Genomic DNA, 15,130 nt, shown 5'->3' with positions numbered 1-15,130 from the left:
TGACAATTGTTATATTTTTTTATTTTTTTATGGTTCTTAGGGTTCCTAAGACTAGTTTTTTTCAGGTTTGTTAGCAGCCTCGCTTCATTCGTAGTTCGCAGAAATGCTGTTACCATTTGTGCGTCGGCCTGGGATTTTCGCAGCGATCCGTACATTTTTCACCCGGTTCCAGTCCACTGTGCACGGCCAACATGTGTGTGGAAAAAGTCAACGGCAAACGCGACGTTTTTCAGCTCGCCGCGGAGCGTTGGCGTTTCGCTCAGTTTTAGTTTCAGTTGCGGTCTCAGTTCTCGAGAAGACGTCGGTTGGATCGGATCTGAACGGATTGGAACGGCCAGGAACGGAGCGGATAGGAAGCAGATCGGTTCGGATCGGTTGTTTACGTTGCCATCGCGCAGTGGAGTTTGCAAGGCGACATCCGACGTGGTTTATGCTTCTGTGCGTCTGGTTCTCCAATGTAAAAATAAAATTGCTCCAATATGTGTGCGCGAAACTGCTTTTGAAACATTTTCGAAAGAAAAAAATAACCCAAACGAAACGACTCAGAGGTGCTAACCAGGTAATCGTTGTGTAAAGTTAATGCTAAACGGTAGACAGTTCAATATTAAAGTCGTAAAATCAATCGAATGGGCCTGTTATCCGTGTTTATATGCAAAGTGCGTCGCTTGATGTCGATCTCCGATCTCCCCAAATGCCCCCAAGTCGATAATCGAAGTGCAGCTGAAGGAGACGTGGTGCCAAGTGATAAATGGAATAAAAAATGTTTCATTCATGAAAACAATCCGCGTTCACATAGGCACCCATGAACGCAGATGTGTTTGGATCTGCACGCATGCTATTTCACAGATGCAGTCAAAATAATAGCAATATGCTGCATTTTATATCTATTAATTGACGATGTGTTTAAAGACAAATATCAAATGAATCATTCAGGAGATATCATACAGATTCCATCAAAATAGTTGTGTTCTATGGTAGTGTCCAAGAAACATTTCATTTCCGCCTTAATTAATTACATTTTGGTCCAAATTTATCTCTTTGGAACATTTAGTTCTCAAGAAGATATTTTGTGGTTGAAATATTTGGTTTTCTGGGAAATAAATAATTTGAAAGGTATACATATTTTGATTAGAATTTTGTTTTTGGAATTTTTATAGAATATTTGAAACACCTTTGAAAACATGTATGTGCTGTGTGAACATGACAAATTAAAAATATTTAGATATTTTAAATAAATTGGGTTTTTTCAACTATGCCTAAAGTAAAACTTAAACTTTAAACATGATCTATGTGAATTGGGTCAATGACTTATCCAAAGTTTAGATTAGAATTCGTCATTAGAGTTCGTCATCACCCGTCAAAAAATTAGTTTAATCAATATTATAATCTATAAGGCGTTACTGCTATTATTATGACCCCATCTGTTGGTGCATATGTGTTTAAAATGCATTTAATTCATCTGTGGAAAATTGGGTGCCCTGGTGGTGCGGTGGGGAAGTGGATATCCATGGGTGCGTGGATGTGGATGCGGTGCCCGGATGATCGGATGACGAATCTTCGGGGATGCTGGGATGTGGTTGTGGGGTGTCGGAGGAGGCATCTCGTCGGCGTCTTTGCGATGCCATCGATGTCGATGAATTGTGCATTCGTGCCCCAGTGTGCGTGGATGCGAAGCATGATTTATTTCCAACACTTCCGCTAATACTCATGTGGCTGATGTCGCACAGCGACGAATTTAATGCGTAGCCGATTACAAAAGGCCAACTAATAAATTAAGCCAGCCCGAGTCCGTAGACAATACCAAAATGCCCAATACTGCCCACGAGCTGCCCACTTAGTCGGCAGATAAATAGGAAAAACAAAAGCCGAAAAGACCGAGAAGCGAACCCGAAGGCAGCGATTTGGTTTTTTAGTAGCTGGTCACGTCATTAAAATTGCATTTGGTTAAACGGGCCCGCGGACATGCAACACACAACACACACAACGACCGTTGATTGGCCAAACCAGACATTGTGGCTAGCCGGCCAACAGACCAAAACAACAAATAAATCAGCTAAATGCACCGAACAAAAATCATTTATATTAGGATCTAGATTTTTTGCTGTTGAATACATAATTATTTAAAGAATAACAAAACAATTTGTAACTTTCAAGACCCTCTAGCTTATCTCAGTAAATATTATGCAAAATGCGCTAAACTTGTTAAAAGGTTAATGAGATAAGTTAGCATTTTATTAGTAATCAAAAAAAATATAAACATAAAACCAAGGAAATGTATACGTACCTTAATAATCTTGTTACTTGTGCAATTAACTCCAATGAAATCATTTTTATTTATATTTTAACATGCTTAATACTAGTTAACACTAGTTGTCAAATGATTACAATTATTTTAAGGCACCGGGTAATTAAGGAAAAATGCAAGATAAATATGATTAAGAAGATTTATAATTCACCTTATATTCTTACTAGTTTTTTTATGTGGAATCCTTCTATAAGTACAATAATGTTTTTGTATACATTTTTAAATGCGTTTATATGCCAAACTTCTTTATTTGGAAATATATTTATATTTTGTAAAATATGTTTATATTTTTTAAATAAACTAATTTAGTTTTAAAAGAATCTAAGCATTTATGAGTCACTAAGAAAAGCTATTGATTTTATGAGCAATTTTTCTCTGTGCCGGAACTTAAGTGTCGATAAGCGGCTGGCCAAATCCAAATTTGTACATTTTCATTCATGAAAATTGCGCCGGTCTACGCAGCAGCAACTTAAGCCCAAATAAAAAAAAGTGGGAAAAATAGATCGACCACATGCGGAGCAGACGTGGGCAGTGGGCGATCCATCTTATTTTTGCTATGAGTACCCTTACTCACCTGAAGGAATCTAATAAACTGGTCACTGGATACGCCGCCATCTGGGAAATATTATGATATTTATGAGGCTCGCAATTATGACGCTGCCTCGACCCCGTCATAGTTGATTTTTAATCGCACTTTGTCAAGGTAAAGCGGTACGGGGGCGTGGGCGGTGGGCGGGGCAGTAGCTACTGCTGCGGTTTGTTTACACGGAACGAATCGTTTTGGATTGGGGAGGCGGTAGCGGTTTGGGAGCGGTACGGATCCGGAGGTTGTTGCTGCTCTGTTTGCTATGCGGACGCATCGCATTCTAAATTAAGACGCAGCGTCGCTCGAAGTACACACAAATGTACATAAATATTTTGTATGAACGCTGGGGTGGACATTTTATTGGTTTTTCAACCCGATCATTTAAGCTATATCAGCAAAAATAACAAAAGGGATGAAGTACCAAACAAAAATCTTCAATTTTTATGTTTCTTTGGGGTCATGTTACTCCTTAAAGAAACTAGAATTTGCAAAAGTTATGGAAATATGAAACATTTTGATTGATAAACTCAAAAACTGCGTAAACAAACAAATGGAGGAAGTGAGATAGGGAAGAGTGTTTAAAATATTTATAATCTTTAAACATAACTTTAAATAATAAATAAATTTTTATTTAAAATACCTCATCTCAAATTTATTCAAACTTATTTTTGTTAGGTAGGTAACACCAATAATATGCTCTACAAATATTTTTTATAAGTCCTTAAAATATATATAAATAAATTGAATTTTAGTATTTCATGTTCCACCTTAATTTCACTTTTACTTTCATTACTTTTAGCTCAGTGCATCAGATAGTAATTTCCACACATATTTATAGACGTAATGTGCATCTCAAACCTAGGGTTATCATCTAGGGAATTCAGTTGTTTCCAAACATAGTTTTGGGAAATATTGTATAAATCATCAATGTTTAACAGTGGGTGATGTCACAAAGATTTTGGTGGGGAAACGGTCGCCTCAAAAGTATAATGTATAAATCATGTGTCGTCAGGTGTGTTAAAATAGTTTTCTAGTGGTTTTTTTTTTGTGGAATTTTATTTCCATCAAACCGGTGAAAACATTCTTCACGCATCGCAAGTTACCCAATATTGGATGCTTATAAAATTCAATATATCCGCATGTTTGTTTAGTGGGCGCTGGATTCACATTGTAAATAAATCACAGCGAGTGATTGGTACACCCGGGACTTGGGTTTTGTGTGTTTGTGTTTTTTGCTTTATTGTTGCACCGAGGCTTATTGGAATTTAGCGCGGAATACAAATGGCCAATTTGGCGGAAACCTGGTCAGGATGGCAGTGTCGAATTTGGTCATTTGGAATAACCAGATTGGCGAACGTGCAATGCACTCAACTGGCAGCCTGCTCCGGCGCATCTGACCTTATATGATCGTTGGTTAATGGGGGTAGTTGGGGGATACTTGGGTGTCTGGGTATCTGTATCTCAGTATCTGGATGTGGCCAAGATGCAGTGTTGACGTAAGTCCGAAGTACACGTACTTGTGTTCCATTGCCCGGTCTCTCTTCTGGGACTACTTAAAATTCCTCAGTGCAGTTTGAAAGCAGAATATAAGACCAGACCTTTCATACTTACCCACTTATGCAGAAGCATAGCATCAAAAGCATACGGCATCCCGACAAAAAAAAAACCATATAGTTTATCTTTATGTTTCCAATTTTCGTTCTGCCAGCCAGCACTTCTCTGTTTGTAATTACATGTACGGGTATGTAGCTAATTAATTTCACTTTTTCTTTTTTTTTTTTGCCCACGCTTTTGATCGCTTTGGGCTAAGGTCTCAGACAAGTTCAAATATTTGCTTTGTAGTTGGCAAAAAGGCGGCCGCAGCGATAGGGAGTCGAAAGAACGGGCACAGATTCACCAGATTTACCAGATCTACCAGATTCACTATATTCACTATATTCACTATATTCACCATCGGCATTGGCATCGTTTGATTGTGCAGTGCGTGGGGGGCGTCTCTTTATGTTTTTGGATGATTGTACTTTGACGCAAATGAGTCGCGTAGTCAGGGTAAATTAGGCACTCAAAAGCACAAAACAAGTACAGGTTCAAGTACGTCTGCTTGTGGGCGAATTATATAATTTAATTGGCTTGTCTCAAAGTGAAGAGGATTTTGGTGGTTGCTATGTGAAGTAATCCTCTGGGAGAAGTCTTTCTGGTGTAAAGGTTTATTTTTAAATGTGCCATTCCTGAATCACTTCCACTTTATAATATAACAACACCTTTGTTCTTAACTCTATATATGCATTTTTTTCAAGAGTTAAAAATATATTTTACTATTTTATAGAATTTTTAAACTCATAGAAAAAGTATGATTCCCAATTTGTTTCGCAAAGAAATTCGTTGTATTAGAAGTAAAAAAACCATAATAATGACAAACCTCTTATCATTTTGGTTTCTTTTTATTCTTAATAACGAAATAAAATCTTCAATGAATTGCGATTTGTGAACAGTTTTTCATTAAGGTTTTTGAGAGTTGTTCATTCTCATTGTTTTTTTTTTAATTTCAAACATTTCAAGGCTAAATTCAATAGACTTCTGGAACACCCAAATACGTTTGTCAATCCAATCATTCTCCACTTACCCCACATTTTATTTCTATTTACAGTGCATCAGGGTCTTTGGCTTCACGGATTCGGTACGGTGGTATTACCGATCGGTTTTCGAACGACAACGAGACCATAAGCAATTGAGCATGAAAGTGGTGTGCTTGATTTTCGAATTCCTGACAGTGGTACAACTACTGCTGGTCGAAACTCAGGTGAGTGTATGGATGGATCGATCGATTGCCCACCCACTTGTCGAAGCCGCATTACGTCAACCCGAAGCAATTCGATTTGGTTGGAATGGATTGGGTTGGATTGGGAACTGCGAACTATTTACGAATGCAAGGTCAATTACCGCGACCAAATTAGTCGCACTCTCGTTTTTTTTTTCGTTGTTGAGTTGAGGGGGTTCTCCATAGGATAGGTAATATATTGTTTACCTTGAGCTTGAGGTGCAGAGCGGTTTGTATTTCCGCATGATTTGATGGGAATGTTTCGGTTTTCCATTTTTGAATTTTCCGATTTGCCATGACCTACGTCTGATTTCAAGTGAGGCAGGCATTCAATACTAGCCGATTTATTGGCACCTCATTATGCAAAGCTTGTGTGCCAAATACGCTCTAAATCATCGATTGTGTTGGTTTATTTATTCCCACTAATTAAAGCTGTAAACCTGGTCATTTAAATAATTCAGCGACACAATTAATTCACTAATAGGCTGAAAAACAAATCTCTTGATTACCCAGAACATCTGGTTCTCTCAGCTGAATGATAATAGTTTCCTGTTTTGTCTAAAACATTTAAAAAAATCCGAAAATTAAGTGAATGAATTTAGTAGCAGCATAAATGATCTATTTTGTTGTTGGATTACCAAATATGAGTACCGGTTTATGTTTTTATTAAGAAAATGACGCCAAGAATTTGAAAACGAGTCATTGAACTAATAAAACTTTTTGGACCTGTCGTTCATTTCGAATCTCTTTCTAAGGTCAGAATGGCTTTAAAACCGACACCAGGCAAACCAGGTACTTAAATAAAATTTCTGAAGACATGTGTACTCTTCCACTTTGTCTTTTATATAAGTGTAAAATGTTTGGAACATACATATTAATGAAATCTTAAGATTGATTTTAAAACTTAAAAACAATTTTCACTAAAGTGAGCCCATAATTCTTTTTTTTTGAAGACTTTTTTCAAAAATTATTAAAATATCATACAATTTTTAACTATAGTAAAATAGATTTCTAAATTTCATACACAAAATGGAAAGTTTTTTTATTTCTTTTATCGAAGCATATTTAAACGCTAGCAATATTCATTATTTTAATTTGCTTCGATTTTTCTTAATTAAAGAGTTAAGTATCTATCATTCATTACTTGCATACAGCTCAAAATGGATCATGATCGCGTTCTAGGAAAATACAAGTAAATGTATGACATTTAATCTTTGTATGACTTGGCCCATTTACATGATTGACTCAGCTCTGAGCATCAGTACTACTCTACTTCCTATACCGGAAAATGTCCAGTTTTATGGGCTCTTGCAGCTGCAGGGCGTTGGTGAAGAGGTTATGGCAATTGGTGGTCGGTCCTCGACAGACGTCGAAGCCTATTTTAGACTGGGACGGATGCAGGGATAGGGATCCGCCGGATCGGTCGGCGAAAAGCGTGAGTTATTTATAGTGCGGCGTCGCGTCGCCTGGCGTCGCATTTGGAACTGGAGCTGGGACCGTTCCGACCGAGCCGCATAATGGATGGTGTACGTGTACCATGGTACTTTCCTCGGGGATCACAATACGAACGCAGACACGAAACTGTCGAGAGCAATGACACTTCAAATAAAAAGCGGCGACATGTCTGATTTATAGTGGTTGGCGATGGGAGGGCTCGTTGAGGGCGCAGATCGCATGTCACACAGTCGACCCGTAAAAAAAATGGAAACTCTAGACCGCATCGCTTACCTGTGCTTCCCATTCTTTCAGAGTGGTCATGTCCAGGAGGCGAAGTGGGAGATAAGGGACGCGATGGGTCACCATCGCCACCATCATCATCATCACCATCCGCATCAGTATCACGGTTCGCATTGGGTGGACGGGCGGCGGGTGCACCGCCTGCGAATGCCGCAGCATGAACGATGGAGTGGGCGGCGGAGATCGCTCAATCACCAGCAGCCCTTCAGCCGGTGGTCACAGTGGTCTCCATGCGACGAGGAGTGCGTCAAGCGGCGGGAGCGGTTCTGCAAGGTGAAGCGCAAGTGCGGCCACACCAAGCACGTGGAGCAGAGCAAGTGCCGGCAGTAAGTATAATAAATGATTATAAATAAATTATAAAATAAAGCTCTCCTCATGCTCTTTTTCATAGTCATAGTTTTAGGTGCATAAACGGGGTCAAAACATTTAAAAATATATCAAAATGCATTTTTACTTATTGTTACTAAAATTCTTTGTTTTACCTATTAAAATGTTTTTCCACTCATTTCCATGTCGAAAAATATTGATTTTTATTTGCTTAAATCATTAAATGATCATTGGTCATAAAGAAATTGATAAATAAATTACTTTCCTACTAGATGGTAAACAATCACAAAACATTATAACTAAAAATGTTATTACATTTTGTCCAAACACTTAAACTTATTTTGTGGAAATGTTTCTACATAAGTTTATTTATTGACTTATTTTTAAATCTATTTAGCACAAAAGTACATGTGCAATAACGAGTATGTCTATTCTTAGCATTAGTTCACACAAATATTAAGAACACTTTTTAGGCCATATTTTTTTATAAGTTTGTTTATTCTTAACGAGCTCAAATTTTGGGCTGCGTCTCCCTTTACACTGGCTAGCATTTACCTGTAAAATTATGACTTTAGGGAACTCGATTTTTTAAATAGCAAACTAAAGTGTGTGTTTCTATTTAATAGTTGTCATCCTGCGCCACCTATAAAATGGCAACAGCCGGTTATTTTGGACGATAGCCACATCCGCGAGAGAAACCAGCCACAGCCGCAACCACCACCACCAGCACCACAGCCTCAATTGCCACCGCCACCACCCCCATCGATAATCATAAATGCCGCGGCTGCGGCGTCAAGTGGTCCCACCGTGGATTATAGATATACTCAATACAAACCGCCACCGATTTCGGTACCAACATATCCACCAACACATCCGCCAATTTATGCACCTACTTATCCTCCCACTCATCCACCCACAAATCCACCAACTCAGCCACCAACTCATCCACCAACTCCTCCACCAACTCCTCCTCCCACGCCATATCCGAAATTCGTGGAGGATATTCGTCATACGCCTCGTTATCCCGGCAAGGATATGTACGTCGAGGAGGACGTGGAGGACGAAGCTGAAGAAGATTCCATTAGCTCTGACGAGCAGGGTGACTTCTTTGTGCTCAAACATCATCGCCACAGAAGACGGCAGAACCATAGAAAGCCATCCCACAGAAAACCCCCAAGGGAGGACTATGATGACGATGACTTTGTGGACTTCAGCGAAAGAAAGCCACTGAGACCCAGAAATTTGGGCGAGGACACCAGTGTGGAGGGTGATGTTTTCCAGTACGAGGATTTCGATCTAGAGCCTGACACCATCTACGCGGATTCGGAGGAATCAGACACCGAATTCCGCAATATCAGCTGGGTGCAGCCACCAAAGGATGGACTAGTTCTCAGACGGAGGAGGGTGTATTCCAAATGGAGTCGATGGACCAAATGTTCGCCGAAGTGCACAACCAGGAGATATAAGTAAGTTGTAAAAAAAAAATTAATAACATAATTATACTTATTGCATTTTAATATTAAAATACATGCATGAGTAAGTTAAAATGAACATATAAAATCAACAAGAATTTATCTGTCAGATTTAATTAGACAAAATATCTTTTATTATTTAAATTCTTCTGTACAAGAACTAATCAGTAAATTTAATATTTATGAATAATTTTTATTTTTTCTTCATAAATTCCTATAAATTGCAATTGATGATATCGCGGAATTTCCGTAATCGTGCAATTACCAGCATTTTCCTAGAACACAAAGAAAGCTATATAGATCAAAGAATTTTCTTTCTTAAAAAGAATTACCCAAAAGTGCCTTAATAAAATCAGATTTTAATGCAATTAAAATGCATCATGTTCTTTAAACAATAAAGTCGCTAATTAAATCATTTCTAACCTGCAGAAAATGCCGGATCAGTGATCAATGTGGAAGGGAGGTTCTGCGGGAGATCGCCTACTGCTACACGGAGGGCAGTTTCTGCCAGCAGTGGCTGCAGACACAGTTCCAGAAGACACCAGCCTTTGAGACCAGACCCGGATCCGGCTCCCCGGCCAATGCCATGCGTAGGATGCAGTCCGAGCAGCCGGAAGTGTCCATGAATGACCTGAACTACATTATGACGGGAAAGGGCTATCGTGGAAAGGAGTACACCCCACTGAAACTGAACTGCGGCATAGTTCGCAGTGGAACTGGCCGAAGGAGCATGTCCAACATGCTGAAGATCATCGGAGGACGGGCGGCGAGGAAGGGGGAGTGGCCATGGCAAGTGGCCATCCTGAATCGCTTCAAGGAAGCCTTCTGCGGGGGCACTCTCATTGCTCCAAGATGGGTTCTCACCGCCGCCCATTGTGTGCGAAAAGTGCTCTATGTTCGCATAGGTGAGATTAATGGGAAATCTAAATATCAAAATTGGAAAGCTATATGTCTTATCCTCCTGACAGGCGAACACAACCTTAACTATGAGGATGGCACGGAGGTGCAGCTCAGGGTGATGAAGAGCTTTACACATCCCAACTTCGATAAGCGGACGGTGGATAGCGATGTGGCACTGCTCAGGTGGGTTATAGTGACTATTAGATACCAGTTACTCAGCTAACCAATTTCAATACTAAATATGACCCCTGAAAATAATCGGGTCTTATGTGGCGCCACCTGCCGGTCAATTTACATTTATGCTAATAACTTCTAGAATATTGGTCCGATTTAAAATATTTTGAAAGGTTGATTACATATTGACCAAATAAGCATATAGAGCTTAATAATATAATAATTTGATTCGACAGACCAGTTGCATACTTTTCAACGAATACAATATATGTACCTTTTCGCTCTGCTAATATCGGTTGCAAAATTATTACAAATTTTAAACGCTGACTTATATTGACTATTTTCTGCAGATTACCCAAGGCTGTAAATGCCACCACTTGGATTGGATACTCCTGCCTGCCGCACCCTTTCCAGGCGCTGCCCAAGAACATGGATTGCACGATAATTGGATGGGGAAAGCGGCGCAACCGGGATGCCACTGGAACCAGTGTGCTCCACAAGGCCACCGTGCCCATCATACCGATGCACAATTGCCGCAAGGTTTACTACGACTACACCATCACAAAGGTACTTATGGGCGTAACCGCACTTTTTATAGTGCACCCAGTAATTTAAATCTAAACTATATCTTACAGAACATGTTTTGCGCTGGGCATCAGAAGGGTCACATCGACACCTGTGCCGGAGATTCGGGAGGTCCTCTTCTGTGTCGTGACACTACGAAACCCAACCATCCGTGGACCATCTTTGGCATCACCTCGTTCGGCGATGGATGTGCACAGCGGAATAAATTTGGCATCTACGCCAAGGTGCCCAATTACGTGGACTGGGTGTGGTCGGTGGTCAACTGCAATGGCAACTGCCAGATGTAGTTGCATGTCGGTGGGTACTTAGTAGTCGCGGATTTGAGTCCGTCAAGTTGCAGAGGCTGTGAAAATCTAATTTACACTTTAAGTGTCCGATCCGTAAGAGAAATCTTCGCTTGATCACCATGTCACAATTCAAAATGTGCTCATTTTACGATCCTAAAGCTAAATAACTAGAAGTTAAAGTGGAACAAAGTTGTAAACGTAGACAACCAAATATTTATGTAATTAAATCATTTAAAAGCACCTACTAATTAAAATTCTAACTCTCGCTGGGGTGACATTTTTGTTTAAGCCTTTTATAATGTACATAACTTATTTTTATATGTCATATGTTAAAAATTTATATTAATCATCAATTCTTTTGTAAGTTAAATATAATTTAAATTTTATTAAGGGCAGACAGGAATCTAAAATGGCCAGTGAAATAATAAATAAAGCTGAATGATTAAGGCCATAAGAACTGTAAATAATGAAAGTTTCAACTCAACAGGTTGATTCGCAAAATTCGTCAATTAAAATAGCTAGCATCTGCAAATTAAAACCTAAAATACTCAGATCGAAGCATAAAATGAATAAAAAAGTATCGAACTAGGCCCAAAATCAATGTAAAAATGGAATAACATTATTTAGCAAAGGACTCTTTCCTGATAGGCGTACCAAAGATTCACAGATATGTACATTACTTATTAGTTTATTATATTGGTGTTAAATGCTGCACAGTTTTGCTTCCACAATAAAACTATTTAACGTGATCCCTATACACTTTCTTCTTTTTTACTACTACGAGTACACAATGGATTATAAAAACAAACGATCACAATAGAGAGGTGAGTGCGTGGGCACACATGCAAATAATGTATCTGTATAAAAACATTTCGTATAAAGAGCTACAAGAGTGGTTTGGACATAGAAGCCCTAACAGATGGATCTGCATCCCAGTGGCCTATCCTTCGCTTAGAACATAGTGCAGGGCTACGGACGCCAGGAGAACCAGCAGGGCCACCGCGATTCCCACCATGTAGAGGCTGCGCGAGAGTTCTGGCTTTGGCATCGAACTGGGCATGATGCGGGAATCGTCTGTGCGATCGTTGCCTGCATTCGAGTCGTCCGGCAATCCTTCAGCCTCCACGGAAATGGTCTCTGGGTCCAGTTCCACGTCCAGAATTTGTTTGGCCTGGGCCACCACCACAGTGGGAGCTTCGCCACGGAACAAGTACTCGGAGAACTGCACCACTGCGCCGGTCGAGCTGCTGGTTCCCTCAGAAGGCAGACTGAAGAACACCCGCCTGGGTGGCTCACTGATGTACAATGCCTCGTTGGTCACATAGGGATCTGTGAGGCCGTCGCAGTAGACTTGAATACGTGTAATCAGGGAGCGCAGCACATCGTCGCGCAGGAAGCGCTTTACATCAGCTATACTGTTTCGGGGACTGCAGAAGACCTTGGTGGCAATGATGCCGCTCATGCGCAGTGTTCCATTGAACTCGCGCACCTTGATGTCCGTCGGTTTGCTCAGCTGGCATTTCACCGGCAGCACGATGCTGGCCCGAATGGGGTCACCACCACCGATTGCCCCATCCGAGGCGAGCTGGGGCAGGGAATCCGTGGCATTGCTGGCGGCCGAGGTTGACGCACCACTCGTCGACGTGGGCTTCAGCTTGTCCACTTTGGTCTTTTTTTTTTTTATATAGGCGTGCAGATCGATGGTGTCCTCGACCACCTCGTTCTGCAGGAATACCTCACTGGCCAGCAGGTTTTTGCGCACCGAGACTATAACATTCTGGAACTGATCTTCGATGTTGACGCGTCGCGTTGAATCCAATATGGGCAGCACGTCGTCCAGATCGTAGCTGCACTCCAGCTGAATCCATTCGAAGGGCTTGTCCACAAATCTGTGCTCCATGTTGGAGAAAGTGCCACCGCTGTCAAAAGAAATTCACGTCTTTATTTTCTGTTAAAACAAAACAGCTTGAGAACAATCAAACTACCATATAAACATTAACAATCCTAAAGGTTTACTAACACATAAAATGCATTCCAAGAAATAAGTAAACGTAAAGCATAGGAAGTGATTATTTGACACTGAACAGAATAAGTTATGAAAGTAGTTCTCAACTTGTTAGTTACCATATGATGCATTTTATGTTTGCCGTAAAGTACGTTTTTTTGCAATGTCTAGTTTTAATTTGTAAGCGATTCGTTTGGTGAAAGAAAGAATACAGAGTGAGACCCGTATCTGTGATCAGGGGTTACGATTGCGATACTCACTTTCCATAGCTGTAATTTTTGCAGAGCACTTTCTTGTCGGCCAGCGAATACGAGAGGAATACGAAGTCAGTCTGTGCAATATCGGTGGTGTAGACGCCAAACGTGCTGCTGCTTTTCAATAGTAAGCTGAATCATGGATAAATACATCATTTAGGATTGATCTGGGTTCTATATTTTTAAGTACTCACTCGTAGATATCTGAGAACAGCTTTTTGGCGTTTTTAAACTCGGGACTCTGCTCATTGACCACATCGGATCTCACTGAAGATACAAATATTCCTGTGAAGAAAATATGATTAACAATCAATTGACATTGCATGCTTTTGGGGGTTCCTAGTTCTTTTATTAATAAAATCTATAGTCAAATCAGCTTCAAATGTTTTACCACAAAATTTAATTTTAGAATTCTAACATCTTTAACTAATGGATTAATCAAGAGATTTATGGTGTGAAGCAGTGCTTAGTTTAAAACCTATAAAATTTTAAAAGTTTCTGTGCTTTTGAAAGGCATCCTGAGTATATATCATATATTCATATTTAAATAACAAATGAATAAATTACTATTGTTAAGTTCAATCAATTCTATATGGCAGCAAATCAGAATAAGAAGAACCTATTATTATATTTCATATATCAGGATATTGATTGAGATTTTCTATTTTAGTCTTGTAACAAATGTTTATATTTTTGAGTACTTTAATGCTCCCTACTTTCTGTTCCTAAACCGTTTTCCGATCAATCTAAATTAATTAGCCCTGCATTTTCGATTTATAGTTATGACGCGACTTGAGTGAGCAAGCGACATATACTATATAATTTCTGGAACACCCCCTGCTATCTTTTAAGTACATCTTATAAATAATATTCCCTGGCATTCTACGACTTCTGGGTGGGGCAGATAAAACTCTTGGGGTCAGCACGCAAACCCACCGATGACGTCAAAGGATCCGGGACACATTTTGCTGGCGCTCAGCCACTGGGAAGCCAACGCCTGTGAGTTGATGTCCGAGATACTAAGGCGTACGTCTGCAAGGTCCTCCACATCGCCATCCTCCTCGTTGTTTCTGGCCAGGTGGACCACGACGCTCTTGGTCAAGTCCGCTTGCTATCGAACCCAAATCGGATGGGATCGCAGGGGGATATAGAGATATAGTTGAGCGGGGGAACCAAACAAATCGACGTGGCGGAAATAGCACTTACATGGCCCACGATTATCCCGTACGAGAACTGGTTCTCCTGTGCGCATTTCTCCAGGTACAGCTCATCCGATTTGCTCAACAGCACTGTGCGCATCTTAAAGTAGGTTGTTTTCTTTAAATTTAATGTTAACTAAATTCGGTCCAAAATGACCAATTTATCAATGTAGCAATAGTGTGACCGTATCGGTAAACGGCTTTATTTAGGAGCAAGTATGCGATGTATGGTTGTGGTAGATATTCTTATCGATGTTTAACAGTGGCTTTTTCTAACGAATCGATCATCTCTAGGAAATCCGTTATTTTTGAAAATTGTAATTAAAGGTTGAATGTGGAGGTGTTCGATTTTCATTACCATTCAAAATAAACATAATTTAAATATCTTGTCTAATGAGATGTTTTATTTAAATTTCTTTTTAATACCAACGTGTACATTTCTATGTTGAAGTTTTTTTGAATTAAATGTAAGTGCTATTGA

General features: G+C 39.9%; 2 protein-coding genes across 3 annotated transcripts; one reads left to right on the top strand and one right to left on the bottom strand.

Moving 5' to 3' along the window:
• The first annotated feature begins 37 nt into the window (after positions 1–37).
• Positions 38–11,851, top strand: LOC128257345 (uncharacterized). Of its 2 annotated transcripts, XR_008267859.1 has the most exons (9): positions 38–559; positions 5,539–5,691; positions 7,459–7,772; positions 8,400–9,239; positions 9,675–10,150; positions 10,214–10,328; positions 10,670–10,886; positions 10,955–11,695; positions 11,744–11,851. XR_008267859.1 is itself a non-coding variant. In XM_052988321.1 (8 exons), the coding sequence occupies exons 1-8, from the start codon at positions 104–106 to the stop codon at positions 11,189–11,191; spliced, it is 2,808 nt and encodes a 935-aa protein (XP_052844281.1). In that variant the 5' UTR covers positions 38–103; the 3' UTR covers positions 11,192–11,783. The 2 variants fall into 2 exon arrangements, 1 of the variants encoding a protein (XP_052844281.1); XM_052988321.1 differs by having other exon boundaries at positions 10,955–11,783.
• A 12-nt stretch (positions 11,852–11,863) lies between these two features.
• Positions 11,864–14,850, bottom strand: LOC128257346 (protein odr-4 homolog). Its single transcript, XM_052988322.1, has 5 exons — positions 14,657–14,850; positions 14,387–14,561; positions 13,645–13,735; positions 13,457–13,582; positions 11,864–13,110 (listed from the first exon to the last, which is right to left on the bottom strand). The coding sequence occupies exons 1-5, from the start codon at positions 14,747–14,749 to the stop codon at positions 12,132–12,134; spliced, it is 1,464 nt and encodes a 487-aa protein (XP_052844282.1). The 5' UTR covers positions 14,750–14,850; the 3' UTR covers positions 11,864–12,131.
• Positions 14,851–15,130: the final 280 nt, after the last annotated feature.

This window comes from Drosophila gunungcola (genome assembly GCF_025200985.1).
Source record: "Drosophila gunungcola strain Sukarami chromosome 3L unlocalized genomic scaffold, Dgunungcola_SK_2 000002F, whole genome shotgun sequence".
Classification (NCBI taxonomy): Eukaryota; Metazoa; Arthropoda; class Insecta; order Diptera; family Drosophilidae; genus Drosophila; species Drosophila gunungcola.
Note: the sequence above shows the minus strand (reverse complement) of the source record. Positions and strands in the feature narration are given on the sequence as shown.